This window comes from Lissotriton helveticus, chromosome 4_1, assembly GCF_964261635.1.
Source record: "Lissotriton helveticus chromosome 4_1, aLisHel1.1, whole genome shotgun sequence".
Taxonomy (NCBI): Eukaryota; Metazoa; Chordata; class Amphibia; order Caudata; family Salamandridae; genus Lissotriton; species Lissotriton helveticus.
This window is the reverse complement of record NC_136063.1, coordinates 314,668,002-314,682,952: the sequence shown is the minus strand read 5'-3', so window position 1 is coordinate 314,682,952 and position 14,951 is coordinate 314,668,002. Positions and strand designations below refer to the sequence as shown.

Below are 14,951 nucleotides of genomic sequence, written 5' to 3'. Positions count from 1 at the left end.
GCCTCGCCAATTGAAGAAGGAACAAACATGTCTCAGGAATGCAAACAGGTGTGGGATACGTGATTTTGAGGGATCTCAAAAAGGAGAATGAATAAATGTATGGAATGAGTATAAATTCTTCTGTGAGCAACTGACGCATTTTGACTCAGTTGCTCTAAGACACCCTCCTAACCCTTGCTCTTAGTAGGTTGATAGTAAGATGCACAGAGCACTGCTGCATTCCAGCAAAATACTGAACTGATTCTTCTATGTAGCAAAATGATACAAGTGCAATGGAAACAAAAATGAAGCAAATAGATTTTTGCAAAGATATGATGCAAAGTGGGAGGGTTTTCTCATTTTTACCTGAACTTCAATGCCACTGTGTATTTGTAGTGCCCTCGCCAGCTTTTCTCTGGTATTCAAATGCTCCTTCTTGCTGTACAGATTGGTGGGGCACACTCTAAGAACATTTGCAGAAGTAAGCCCAGTTAAATGAAGTCTAGGTCAGGAAGAAATGTCAACTTGCTCATGTTAGGTGCAAGTAGCTCTGTCAAAGCGGACTCATTTTTGCTTTCTGATTGGTGTGGTTCTGGGTGTCTAAAAATTGAAAAACTAGACTACATAAACTATTTATAAACCACATGTGAAATCATAAAATCTATGTTTGTTGGAGAGTGTGGCCAGTCTCTTGTGTGGTACAGATGAAGGTCAAATTCAAATTTGACTATTGGTGAAGGCTTATTAGCCTTCCAATATAGGTTATGCTTGATATCTACAGTTTAAATCTATTAGTTCTACAATGTGCAAAATATATTGGGGAAAAATACCAATTAATATTGTTACAAATGAAGTGTATTTTCCCAGTGGGTGATTTTAATACTAACAAGTTCATTTTTTTAAATTTGTTACACAATTCTCTAATCTCAAAAGGGCCTGTATCACAACACAATGAGCTTCTACACACACACATAGGCGCGATTCTCGATCTCATCATTGCCAAAGAGAACGCTATTCAACTGGAGGCGATTCTACCCTGTGATTGGTCAGATCACCACATTATCACCTTCTTTATCAACGAAAAAGTTAAACCTAACCCTACTCAACCAATCAAATCCAAAATATGGAAAAGGGATCTGAAGAATCTTAACCCCTCAACCCTACCACCCCACATCGGCAACCTCCTCCTTCCCCCTTCAGGTGCCTCAGATGTTCAATCACTAACTGACCACTACCTTGACTCTATGAATACAATAGTCAATGAAGTCGCCCCTTTGCAACTGAAGAGAGTCTCCACCAAAATCTCTAACCCCTGGTATGATGACAGACTCAATGATGAGAGGCGTAATATGCGAATGGCAGAGCGCACCTGGAGATCGGACCCTTCAGCACTGCATCTCAAAAAGCTTAAGAACAAGAGAAATGTCTACTTTAGGAATATAAAGCGCACAAAGTCGGACTTCTTCAGCCGCCAGTTGGACCAAGCGAAGAACAGGCCAAGAAAACTGTTCGAGCTAATCCAGACCCAAACAAAGGCACAACCCACACAATCAAACAGCACAACAAATGGCACCCCACACTGTGAAGCCTTCTCTGCTTTCTTTAAACTAAAGACTGACAACATAAGAAATGACCTCATCATGGATGTAAGCCGATACCCCAACCACACCAGAATGGCAGACACTCAACCTAAAAACAAGGCATCCTGGCAGTACTTCGATACCTATTCGGAAGAAGCAATACACAAACTGCTCTGCACCTTGAAGCCCTCTAATCACCTCACAGACCCTCTACCTGCTAATGCTGTAAAAGACTTTACCCCCTTGCTCCTCCCTCTCTGGACCAAGATCATCAACAGCTCTTTGCAGCAAGGCCACATTCCAGACTCCCTTAAGGTGGGGCAAGTCACGCCTATACTCAAGAAACCTACTGCTGATCCGTCTGACCTAAACAACTATCGGCCCATCACCAATATCCCCACCCTGGCCAAACTGCTGGAGAAATGTGTCCAACTCCAACTAACAAAACACATTGATCAATTTGACCTCCTCAACCCTCATCAATCAGGTTTCAGAGCGAAACATAGCACGGAAACAGCTATGACACACATAATTGATGACGCCCTCCAAATTCTGGATCGCAATGAGTCCTGCCTCCTCATCCTTCTTGACCTCTCGTCAGCATTTGACACGGTCAAACATGAGAACCTGCTGGAGCTGCTAAATACTCGAATGGGGCTATCGGGAACTGTTCTCAAGTGGTTTTCGTCCTTCCTTCACAATCGGTCTCAGAGGTTCAAGATCGACAATGTGCTATCTACACCTATGCCTGCAGATCTAGGTGTGCCACAAGGATCCACCCTCTCCCCTACACTGTTCAACCTCGTTATGGAACCGCTCGCCACCTTGCTTCAAGCATCCAATGTTCAATTCCATATGTACGCCGACGACACACAACTCTATCTAAAGTTACAATCCCCGGAAGATATCAAACATCTGAATTCCACGCTTATTAACACCCAATCTTGGCTGGCCAATAATCACCTCAAACTAAACGCGCTGAAAACTGAGTTCCTACTCATCTCACCCCCGGCGAAAACGTCCTCCACCCAAACCTGGCTCAACAACCTAACAGCACTCAATGTCCAACCTACCATCGTGGACTCGGCGAAATCTCTAGGCATCACACTCGACGCCAAGCTCAACATGCAGCAGCACGTCAGCAAAGCCACTAAAGCAGCCAATTTCCAAATTAACACACTGAGGAAAATTAAACCCTTCCTCCCGGCCAAAGACTTCCAAACTGCTGTACAAGCTTTAGTCATCCCTCGAATTGACTACGGAATTGCGGCCCTCAGCGGTCTCCCGCTATCCACAACAGCACCCTTAAGAGCCTCCCTGAATGCTGCCGCGAGACTCATTACTGGCTCTAGAAAGCATTCCCACATATCCCCAGACTTAAAGTCTCTAAAATGGCTGCCTTTTGAAGCCAGAATACAGCTAAAAATTGCAGTTATGACACACGCAGCCGTGCACCACAAGGCACCCAACTACCTCGCTCAAAAGCTGTCTATATCAGGAGGCTCGAGAACCAATAGGAGCACAAAAAATCTACTCCTGAAACCTCGTAGATTCCGGAAAGCGAAAACTTACAAGCGCTCCTTCTCAGGAATGGCACCCAGGATCTGGAATGCGCTCCCGCCTGAAACCAGGCTGATCTCCTCCACGGCACTCTTCAAGAAAGAGGTGAAAACCATCCTTCTGGCCAAGATCTCCTGATCGCCATAGATGTTGGTTCAGAGACTCCGCATTGTATCACTGCTCACCCTATCCCTTGGCACTACACTTTACCTGTAGAGTGGCACTACTACGCTACTCTCTTACTATCGACCAAGATATGATACACGTTGGTTTACTGATCCACCTGAACACCTCTGTATTGGGATCAATGACTTGTACTGTCCTATATTACTTCCCTACCTGATTGTATATGGATTGGTTTTATGTATGCTTTTTATTATCCATGTTATTACCATCTTATTGTTATTGTTATTGTCACCGTGTTATTGTTGCTTTACCCATGTTATCACCATGTTATTGACTTTTATACTGTTCCCAGTATCTCTGTTGACTCCTACTGCCCCTACACTGTCTTTGTGAAGCGCTCTGATATCTGTAAGGATCCTGTTCGCGCTATATAAAACTTTGAATAAATAAATAAATAAATAAATAAACTTAGTGTTTAATTTTAGAAGTTGAACATTATTACCAAAGCTCAAAGGATAGACATTTTGATTGCCCACCTGAGACTGTTGAAACACATACACTGACCCTAACTGGCTAACACTGAAGAGTTTACTGCATTTTGCTAAATTCTGAAAGCTTTTGCTTTATGTGTATTGTTTAAACAAAATGTAAATTCGAGTGTGTGTTATTTAATAAAAAAATGGAAAAAAATCTATTCATAATACTTCACCCTTGAGTATAGATATAACTCCTCTAGTCGAAGTTATTCTTAAGTGTTAATGCATTACAACCATGATTCTCTTTAGGTGGCAATAACATCAGTGCTTTAAATGAACAGACATTTAAAGCAGCACACAGCATGAAAACTCAATTCCACACTGAATCTTGAAAAATTAAGAAAAGCAAAACATATCTAGCAGTGAAACATATATGTGATTCTACTAGTATCAGACAAACAGATTGATACAGAACAGACATTTATTTCGAGAGGACTTCGTAGGCCAGCATTAAAATGTAAGCCTTTTAGGGGACACATTTTTGACAGGTGCATGCATGTTTTCCTAATACCCAATATCCTTTAGTACGTTATATGAGACTATGATCTGTCTAGGTTACTTTTACTATCATAAACTATACATCAGTCTCTTTACATGAGTAAATTCAACTTGCTGTGGTTTATATTGATGCACTTCCTCTAAAACCAGCCTTGGCTGAATATTAAGATTTATTGTTGCAGTTAAGTCACAAGAATAGGTAGTGCTGCAATGAGGAGACTAGGTGTTCAAGTAATACCTCATCAATATAGCTGTACCTGTCACAGTCTGTCTGAAGAACCCAACCACTGGTAGTCTGCATCATCATTCCATGACATGGATACCCCACCAGCACCGCCTCATCGTCCCCTGCTGCCCCCAATCCTTTTCCTCCCAACCTCCCACACTTTAGTGCCATCCTGTGACCTCTCTCCTTTCTCCCCTATTGTGCTGTGCAGTCTTATTAATTGTTTCACCTTCTCAGCTGTACAGCTTTTCAATTGGACCTCGTACTCTAATCTCCCTCTGCGCGGTTATGGCTCATTACAGGAGCTCTACTTCAGAGTGCTCTATAACTAGGACTGGGTTATACAAACACCACACACACTCACACATGATGCGGAATAGTTTCCTCCCTTGGCGACCCAACAGTGGCACGACTGATGCAGTCTCACCACAGTTAACATCTTTAATATATTTTGTTATATATTTTATTATCCTTTTTTCAATTGTCTTTACAAAAAAAAAACACAATAGCACCTGTTCAAACAAAGTAATAATGAAACACATAGGACAATCTATTTGTGACCAGACAACCAAAACTGAACAATGTATCAGATCATTTTCCTGGCACACAGTAAATAAACAGAAGCCCAAAACACCAGAGGTGTAAACTACGGACAATGTTCCAAATGGATATTTACTATTGAATTTGATTTGCAAGAGGTTTGCTTAAAATTAAGATTCAGACAATGATAGGACTGAGGCAAGTTAGAACAGTTCAGTCAGTTGCTCTAAGAAACCCTCTTGTCCCTTGGTCTTAGTAGGTTGACAGTAAGATGCAAACAGCACTGCTGCATTCCAGCAAAATATTAAACTGATACTTCTATGTAGCGAAATGATATTAGTACAATGGAAACAAAAATGATGCTGTCAGATGTTTGCAATGATTTGATGCAACAGGGGAGGAGGTTTTCGTTTTTACTTGGACTGTGCATTTGTACTGCTCTCACCAATTTTTCTCCGATACTCAAATGCTCCTACTTGTTTTTAGGAGTGGTCAGGCAAAGACTGATAAAGTTAGCAGAAGTAAGCCCCGTTAAAAGAAGCCCAGGTCAGGCAGAAATGTCAACTTGCTCATGTCAGGTCTAATTAGCTTAGTCAAAGCTGTCTCGTCTTTGCTTGAGTCGAAAAAGTAAAAACCAGACTCAAACTATTCATAGACCACATGTGAAAACATAAAACCTATGTTTGTGGGGGATGGTGGCCAGTCCCTTGTGTGGTACAGATGATAGTCAAATTCTAATGTGTTAACTAATGATGAAGCTTGAGCATTAGACATGCGGGCGAAGCAGGAAAGTACAAAGCACGGTCTATGTGATGTGCTGATATATCCAATTCATACTCAACTAAAAGTAGCTATAACCACACAGGTTTCTTAGATAAATAATGGATTCATAGATGTCTTACAGCATTATCTCTTTGCACAGACACTACAAAATAATTTATGCTTGTATGACATTTTCCATTGGTGTGTCATGATCACATCAATCCATTGATGTGTCCAGGTCACAAAAACGTTTCTCGAAACCAAACCTTGCTGCCAAATCAAACTAGCCACTTGGCAGGATGCCATGACTCTGCCACCAAGCACGTCTAGCAAGCAATGAGGCTGATATAATGTGCAGGCAAGCAATGTCAAGCCAACAAAAGCGCAGTAGTCGTGATAAAGGAAGCCAGTGGTTTTAATTTGAAGCTTAGACACATGATGTGGGGGTTTCACTCAATCCAATTCATACTGAAATCAGTGCTAAGGAGCAGAGTCTATTCTCCCTAGTTATTCTTGCTTTGAATGTTAATTTAATTTTTTCTTCCAACAGTTCTGATATAGCACATCCTCAGATATATTGTGCTGCCAGCACTATGCTTGCTCAGTACTCATAATATTATTGCGTAAGCAGTGAGGCATTATTGGAATCCAGTTGCACATGTATGCTATTTCATATACTGTGCATTCATAAATTGCCTGAAACTAAGTTTATAAAACAGAATAGCTCAGTGTGATTATTTATGAGCCTCAAAAGGTTGTCTGGAGCTCAATGGCGTAACTAAGGTGTATTAGATAAGACTCCCTTCTGAGGCAAGTTGTTCTTGCTAGTAAGCAAAAGCAGGCAAGAGGAATGAAAGAAAACTTAACTGTTTCTTGATCCAGTATAGCTTGATGTGTAGATATCCTTGGGCAACTGAGAGTGATTCCTCCGTCTCGAGGCCATGGATTGGTCACTTGTAGGGCGCCATTTGGAACGTTGGCCCTTCTGGGATCCGGCATGCCGAAGTTTCCTTACCTTTCCTGTCACAATTTGTTTTTTTGTGAGACACAGGACACAGAAACTTGGTCCAATGATCTAGACGTTTATTTCTTTAACTAGGCTCCACTACAACAACAATGCTTGTAGTTGGCACTAGTTGCAGCCTACTTGCAATGAATGATGCCCAAAGATGCCACAGGTATTGACGTCTGCTCATCTTCATCTGAATCACAATCATCCACAAGAGGCATTCCCTGCTCCTATTTGAGATGAACAACAGTCTTTCCTTGCCATGCACTAAGCTAAGAATCATTTTTACCATGAGGAACAAAGTGTTAAATAACTGGATACTGAAGAATGTGAGACTAAGCAGAGCAAGGCTCATCCAAAGTGGGTGAGTTAGTCACTCCAGGGACTATAGTGAAAGAAAGGGAAGGAGACATTGACAAAGGAAAGCACATCTCAAGAACTGAAGAGAAAAATGCAAGTAGTGGATGCCACTAGGCTGCACTGAATGGGTGAACTGTAGCAGAAGAGGTGTCAGAGAGCTGCAGAAAAGCTAATAAATTAACCAGACAGTGCATAAATGAGAAACTGGGAAGGAATGACAGAAATGTGTCCCGTAAATATGAAAGCTTTTGATAGGATATGTTAAAGAAATAACCTCTTCACTTGCCTCCTCTGGACAACCAAGTAGCACTGTTGCCTATTGATCCAACACAAATCGTAAGACATCAACACCCTCAATTGAAACAAATACTAAGACATCCATTGCAAGTTGTGCTTCCTAACCATGCGAAAAATGAACAATCAGTGGCAAAGCCCACAGCAGTCACCTTTTGGGTTTGCTAATGCAGACCTTTTGACTTTGCCAATGCTTTTGGCCAAATTCTGTTCTACATCAAAGAGAAGAAAATGCATGCTTATCAATGCTGAACAGCATCGGCAAAAAAGAAAAAAGAATTGTGTGCTTCCAGCTGCCCAGTCTGATTAGGTATAGGCACAGAAAGGTCATCACAAATGTACACTCATATGGCATCACACAACCGCGATTTTGGAAATGAAAACAAATTAATAACATGTGTGTGAAAGTGGTTTTGAAGAATGGAGAGGCCCAGTAGCAAATTACTGCTGCTGAGGTCTCAAAAACAAAATAAGAAAAAAAACAATGTGGAGGCTTGAGGGAGCAAGGAAGAAGCAGGTGGGGAGAGAAAAAACGCCAGAGCAGGGGCTGCAGAGCAACAGGAAAGGAGAGTGAAAGGAACAGAAGAGCTTGGGTGCCAGGATTAGGGGTTGAAACATCAAAAAAGTCAGACAAAGTAGTGAGGAAATTAACAGACAAACTAGAGGTGATGGGACGAGCCACACAGAGAGCCTGGAGTGCAGGGATTTGAAGGGGAAAAGAGACTACAAGAGAAAGAGCAATAAAACGTATGCTCACCCATGGATGACTAAAATAAAAATAAAAAGTAGTTGCCTAAATGTGAACAGCGTAAGTATACAAGTCATCTATTCCAAGGATTGTGAATAAGCTATGCTGTAGGGGAAGGATGTGCCCAAGAAGAGGAAGGAAAGCTATTGAATAAGAAGCACATGAGAATGACAAAGCCAACCTATAGTAAACAATGACTGAACCAAACCACACTCTCACTATAGCTATTGTGCACAGTAAAAAACAAAAAAGCCATCTGTAGTCTAGACATAAAAAGTGATGGCTGGAATTCTTGGATTCATCAACTTCCGCACATTTATTAGGGCCACATTTAAACTATCTTTATTTTGTTAACTGTGCCACTACAGAGAGGGACCAACATAATACAATCTAGACTTTGGTCTGCACCAATAGGACCATTTAATCCCAAACTTCCAGGATATATCCTTCATAAAAGTAACAAACACATACACTGACTGATTTGTGTGCATACGAACGATCACCTAAATGTAATGATCTCTCCATATTCTAAATAGCTTATTCTGCATGGCTTCTATACTACTCTCAAAACTACTGGGGAAGATTACAAACCTGCATCTCCAGAATTTGGGGTCTCTAATAGGATCTTATCAGACCTGTGGGCTACTTTCTGACTCAGAGAAGAAATGCAGCATTAGTTGCCCTAGTTATAGTCGACCTGGGAGACGGCTAGCAGCCATATTTATTTTATCTTCTCGAGTATGATGGAGTAAGAACTGCAGTGTTTAAAGCTACTGAGTAAAATGATTGGCTTCTTCCTGAGTAGAGGAACCAAAGCTTGCCTCGGAGACACATGCTCCCATCAAGCACCAATCAGTAGTAAAGATTAACAGAGATTGTGTTTATTAGTGTTGTTATTTAACGTATATATATATATATATATACATACAATAGCTACATTAACATAAAGGTCATGAAGCTTCGCAATCATAATTATGTGGGTGTCTCCCAAGTAGCATCTAAGGGAACAACTAAATGTGGCAGTTAGGCTGCATATACTTCGAATGTACAGAAAGGTTTTTTTCTGTGCCAATTCATCACCTTACTTGCGCCAAAGCTGTTATTAGGCTGTATCAATATTTTTTCTATGTTTATTGATGACATTACATGCCCCCATAATTTGCTTTTCATCTTTACATTTTCCACTCAGTCGCTTAATTAATTTAGCTTCCTTTATGATGCTTTTTTAGTGGGAATATATCTCCTCCTTATTGCATGTCAAACCACGCTTTCATACCGAAGGCATTTTTGATGCTTCTGTTTTTGATTCCAACACACATGGACACGGATGATCCAGACAGTTGCTGCACACTCAACTGAACCTTCTTCCTTGTGCCTAAAGTTGTGATGCAGAAATGACACAACACTGTCTCCCGACACAGTTGGGTAAGTTAATTTGCATCCTAATATTCACTAAATGCTGGCTAAATCGGTTCATAGTGTAAATGAACTTGTGCTTATTGATTAAGAGTGATAACTAATGCTCTTCCAGTAGGCTAGGTACACATATTTGGCTGCCCAGTCACACCATTATAGGAGTTCTTGTTCCAATAGTCACACGTGGGTGTTTACCAATTTATTCTCACCATGCTGATAAATGTTAACTTATTTTGCAGTTCAAGATCCATGCCATTTTCCTTGTCCTGTGGGTGACCTTGTCAAATACCAGTAAAAAGGTTACTATTGGGTATCAATTAGCAACCCACCATATGAATGTCTTGGAACCTTTTTATTTCTAATTATTTGCAAGTTTCCCAATTCCCTGCCCTAATGAGACCTTAATACATTTTTGTTATTTTGCAGATTACATTTCAGCTGCTATAATCAGGCTTGGTCCTGGAGGCTCATTTGTTTTTCTTTGCTGTGAAGTGCTGCATTTGATATAACGCAGCTTTACTGTTTAGACTACAGTTGCTTTTTTTTATTACATCTATACACAGGTGTAGCAATATACACAGCTTCTGTGTTTTTTGTTATGATCACTGGGGTCCCTTTTGTGCTGTTTGATTTTATGATCATTCTTACGAATGATTATATGCAATTAACTTAAAGTTTGCATACACAGTGGCTAGGCCAATGAATGCTTGGGTTAAATATAAGAGTAAGTGTTCATAGTAATTTAACTTCAGCAAATCTTTGATTCCTCATCACTGAAGGAGTCCTTGGTGAACTATTGTTCTACATTAGAGCATCAACAAAAGACACTGGCCTTTTATCAATGTACCAAAGTGTCTCAATGCTGGGGCTTGATAAGCTACCATCAATTTTGGACAATGGTCTTGCATCATCTAGATGTACTGTTTATTGTCAACATTTGTGATTAGGGCACTTTTACCTAACATTACTAGAGCTGAAGATTTAACACTAAGAACAAATAAATAAGTCAACACTGGGATACCCGCTGGCTGTTGCTTAGACTTAAGGGTTATATTAACTAAACGCGTCAAATATCCAACCTCTGTTTTTGCGTGTCACCATTCCATCTGCAAAACCTCTGCACCTCTATTGTTGACCTCAACAACTGTTCTACTCTTAATTTACAAGATCTAGACTTGGAGTTATGATTACAAATCTCACTCATCAAAAATACTTATAAAACAAAAAGGACTTATAATTCAGGCAGTCAAAAAGTCTCAGCTTGAAAAAGGTGTAACCGGGAAAGGTTGACTTTGGTGGTTGAGCTTCATTTACATTTTGTGGATAACTCCGGTAAACTTTCATGCAGCCGCCATCAAAATGCTAACATTGCACCTTGCTATCCATAGCAGCAATTACTTTTGGGTGGTAAATATAAATTATAAACGTATGTCTTCTGTTGTTATCGTTTTCTCTTGACATCCACCAAATTTACACCTTTTCTAAATGTTGCACACGCAAGCAGTTAGTGACCCATATACTGCCGTCCTGTTGCTATGTACAGTGTTTCTTGTTGAGAAGCTCTCACTGCTCATTAAAAATACTAATGTGCGTTGAGACTCTGAAAGGCACAGTTAATAGAGATCCTCCACACAAACTGTACAAAAACATTTTTAACAAGATAAATCCCCTTTACTCGTCTCAAGCACCCTTTCTTGCACTCTATTTCTTAACAGTACCCTAGGGTCATTTTCGAGCCATTCTGTCACTTTGTAGATAGGTTAGCACATATCAGATATGTACGGGTCTTACGAATTATTAGGTCATCTATATGGACAATATTGCTGAAGAACAATTGGAGAAATGTCTGGTACTATGGCACTATTTTACATATTTGTGTTTATCTCTTTGCAGAGCCAAAATACCCACAATATGGTTTGACACCTTGGGGAACAAAACAATAGCTATTTTCATAATTTATTCACCTGAACCAAAACATGAACTTTGCATTACACAACAGTGGTTTTGAAGCTGGTGATAATATTACAAGTCACATTGATTGTACATGGTTATACATGTGTGGAACACATCACGAGGATAGTTTTCTTACCTTCTGTTCCTTTCAGGGACAGACGCTTATTGAGTTCTTCAGCTTTATTCTTTGCAAAAACAAAAAAATAAGAAAGTTAGTAGCCTAGTAAATTATATGAATTGATCACAGGTACTCTTACTTTTTGTACTGGTCCTAGAATTCTGTTGTGAAGAGAAAGCAAAAGTCATTGTCTACATTGGGATCAAGCAAACATAAGTGACTTGTCAACTTCTCCTAATTGCCAACTCTTAATCTTGTTCAAAATGCTCTGAACTATAGATTTATATTCAGCAATGGAACACTGCATTACATCAACATGAAGAGGACAGCAGACTGGGTAGATTTGTGGAAACTGTGGCACAGATGGTTAGCACAGAGTTTAGGGTAGGTTATTTATGCAATTGTGCACCACACAGCACAAACTCTCACAACTTAGTCCCCGACTCTGCATTACTCTTGTTGAAGCTAGGGTTTTAAAGACCTGTATTTAATTTGAAGATTTAGAAAAGGACAAAATTGACCTCACACACAAGTGGAATAATTCATACTTGAGAGACAATTATATTCTCGCTTTTAGTGGCAAAAAGACATTTCCCCATAAAAATGAAGCTGTGGCACAGATGGTTAGAACAGAGTTTAGGGTAGGTCATGTATGTAATTGTGCACCACACAGCACAAACTCACACAATGTAATCCCGGACTCTGCATTACTCTTGTTCAAGCTAGTGTTTTAAAGACCTGTATTTAATTTGAAGATTTAGAAATGGACAAAATTGACCTCACACACAATAAGTGGAATAATTTATAATTGAGATACAATCAATGATATTCTTGCTTTTAGTGGCAAAAAGACATTTCCCAATAAAAATGAAGCAGTGGTGTCAATTTGTTAAAAGACCGTGATCTTACAAAATATATCTCCTATCAACAACAGTTTACGTAAACCAATCGTCATTATTATGGCTCTACCTTGTCGTCACACGAGCACCCCAGCTCTTCGTTTAGTGTTGGAGTGGCCAATACAGTAGCAAGGGGCCTGGACACCTCCTCTGGCATTGTCGGCTTATGTGCAGCGACCCTCAGCAGGTGATTTAAGCTCCCATGGGTTCCATTGTTCGGAGCTGGCTTTAACCCGAGAACATCTGACAATAAAGAGAAAAGGCAACAGCTCTGTGACGGTTTACTTGATCAACCTCATCTTTGAAGGTGACCGCAAGTGGTCGAATGCAAATGGGATTGCACTTTAGGCCAGCTCATAATCAGCGAAAAATGTCAAAGAAATCAACAGTGGGGCTGGGTAGCGGCAAATATATCAGTTTTCCCCCAATCTCGGCCCTAGGACTTTAGAGTGTTGGCTCTAAGTTGGAGGTGAGCAGACAAGGGCGTGATGCAGCTGAAGGTACTGTTAATTTTGCATCAGTGATTGCCGAAAAGTTCTGGAATACACATTTAATTATTTAAATGTAATTTAACACATCCGAAAGACTTGAAGAATAGCTTAGTGCAAAAATCATTAGAAAGGGAATGATTTCAATTTAGCTTGCAGCTGAGAAAATGCATCTTCCCAAAGCCCACAATCAAACGCCAACACAGTTTTTTAATCATTCACTGCTCTCAGTTGGCCCTCTTATGAGTAGACATTGTTGGCAAAGACTGGCACATTCTCCTCACCAACAGCAAACACTAGGTTACAAGATAAAATGGCTCCCTGGGCATAAAACTTGCAAGAAGGCTGCAGCTTTATGAGAGGCGAACCCAGCAGCTGGGTTGCCCCAGTGTGCTCTCTGTAGATCCCACTGTGCCAAAGAAGAGTTCTATAGCTGGGCTTCGTGTTGAAGGAGCTTTGCAACAAGGCACCACCATGGAGTAGCGAACTTCCCATGCAATAAGGAAGAGATAGGTGTGACCAGAGCACTGAAGAGTGAATGTATTCTGAAGGAGACCAATTTGCCAGGTATGACCAGAGATATGATGCAGTTACAGGGCTGAGAGGCAGGCCATGCTGCATCCCATATGAAATAGCCCAGGTTTGAGGAAACTCTCAGTAGCAGGAAAGGAATCTTGTCCACGATCTAGTATTACCACATATCTGTTATGAGAAGTTGTGTCAGATAATTCAATAATTTCTGTTAATTGATCAATAATTTACCTGTCACTTATGCACCCTGGTGGAATCCGGAGGGAGGATATAATCAACATGCCATTTTTTAGGGGCAGTTCAGTCAAATCAATGGTATGTTACTTAGCCAGGACGATAGCTCAAAGACCGCTCACTCACCACTTAGGTATGTGGCGGTCGGCAGGTCAAAAGTTGCAATCCGACCAAGGCCAATTCTGCCTTGTATCCTTCTGAGGATGGTAACTTGAGTACTATTATACTGGATGCTAGAAACACCTATTATTTACAGTGCTGATAAACAACAAAAATGCATTAAGAAATGTTCTCTAAAAATAAGTTATTATTAATTCTTGGATGATTACTGCTATAGGCTCATGGCTCATTTAGAGCAGCAGAAAGTTGGAGTGTAGTCAAGACAAGAAACCCCCTTTTACAATAAACAGATATCAGACATAGAAGCACCCAGGAAGAATGCATGTGAAACTCATTGTGTGGATCGCACATAGAGGTATACTTTTTCATAACATGTAGGAATAAAGCGGGTAAAATAAGAAACTTGCTGGAAAAGATGGACTACTGCTCTGTTGTCAATTAATGGTGACATTCCTGTCCAAGTGCCTAATTATTGTGGCCCTATTGAGTTCCAGCTTTCCTTACAAATTGCCAACATCTTTATCTTTCTTACCCGATTCCTATACCAGACACAGAAGAGAGTTTCCTTCTTGCAGGTATAACAGAAGGGAAACCCATATGACAGCATGCAAGACAATGCCTCTGTGCTTCTGTGCCTTGATGTATTCCTAACATGTGGTCAATGGTGACAGGTACACATTTGTAAGTGAATTATTTAAAAGGATATCTCACTGTGAATATATATTTTAGTATTTCAGTTATTAGAAAACAGAGGGGCAGAGGTCAGGCATATCCTATCTCACCACACTATGATTAAACGTAAAAAAAAGTTAAATGTCACCACTAATTATTACCTTGGTTTACTGCCGACTTAAAATCAGACAAGCTAGCTGCCAGGAAGGCAGAAAGCAAGTGGAGGCACTCAAAAAGTGCAGACGACAGGCAGGCCTACAAATCGACCCACAGACGCTATCTTGACCATATAGCTACAGCCA

General features: G+C 40.4%; 1 protein-coding gene across 7 annotated transcripts in view; it reads right to left on the bottom strand.

The window, feature by feature from the left end:
• ENPP2 (ectonucleotide pyrophosphatase/phosphodiesterase 2) overlaps positions 1–14,951 on the bottom strand; it is a 442,632-nt gene that overhangs the window by 99,213 nt on the left and 328,468 nt on the right. For 6 of the 7 annotated variants that reach the window (XM_078686841.1, XM_078686846.1, XM_078686840.1 and 3 more), the window contains exons 18-19: positions 12,675–12,847; positions 11,724–11,772 (exon numbers count right to left, since the gene is read on the bottom strand). In XM_078686841.1, the coding sequence (XP_078542967.1) occupies positions 11,724–11,772; positions 12,675–12,847 (222 nt within the window). Of the gene's footprint in view, positions 1–6,674; positions 6,828–11,723; positions 11,773–12,674; positions 12,848–14,951 lie in introns of all 7 variants that reach the window. The other variant, XM_078686842.1, reaches the window with a different exon arrangement.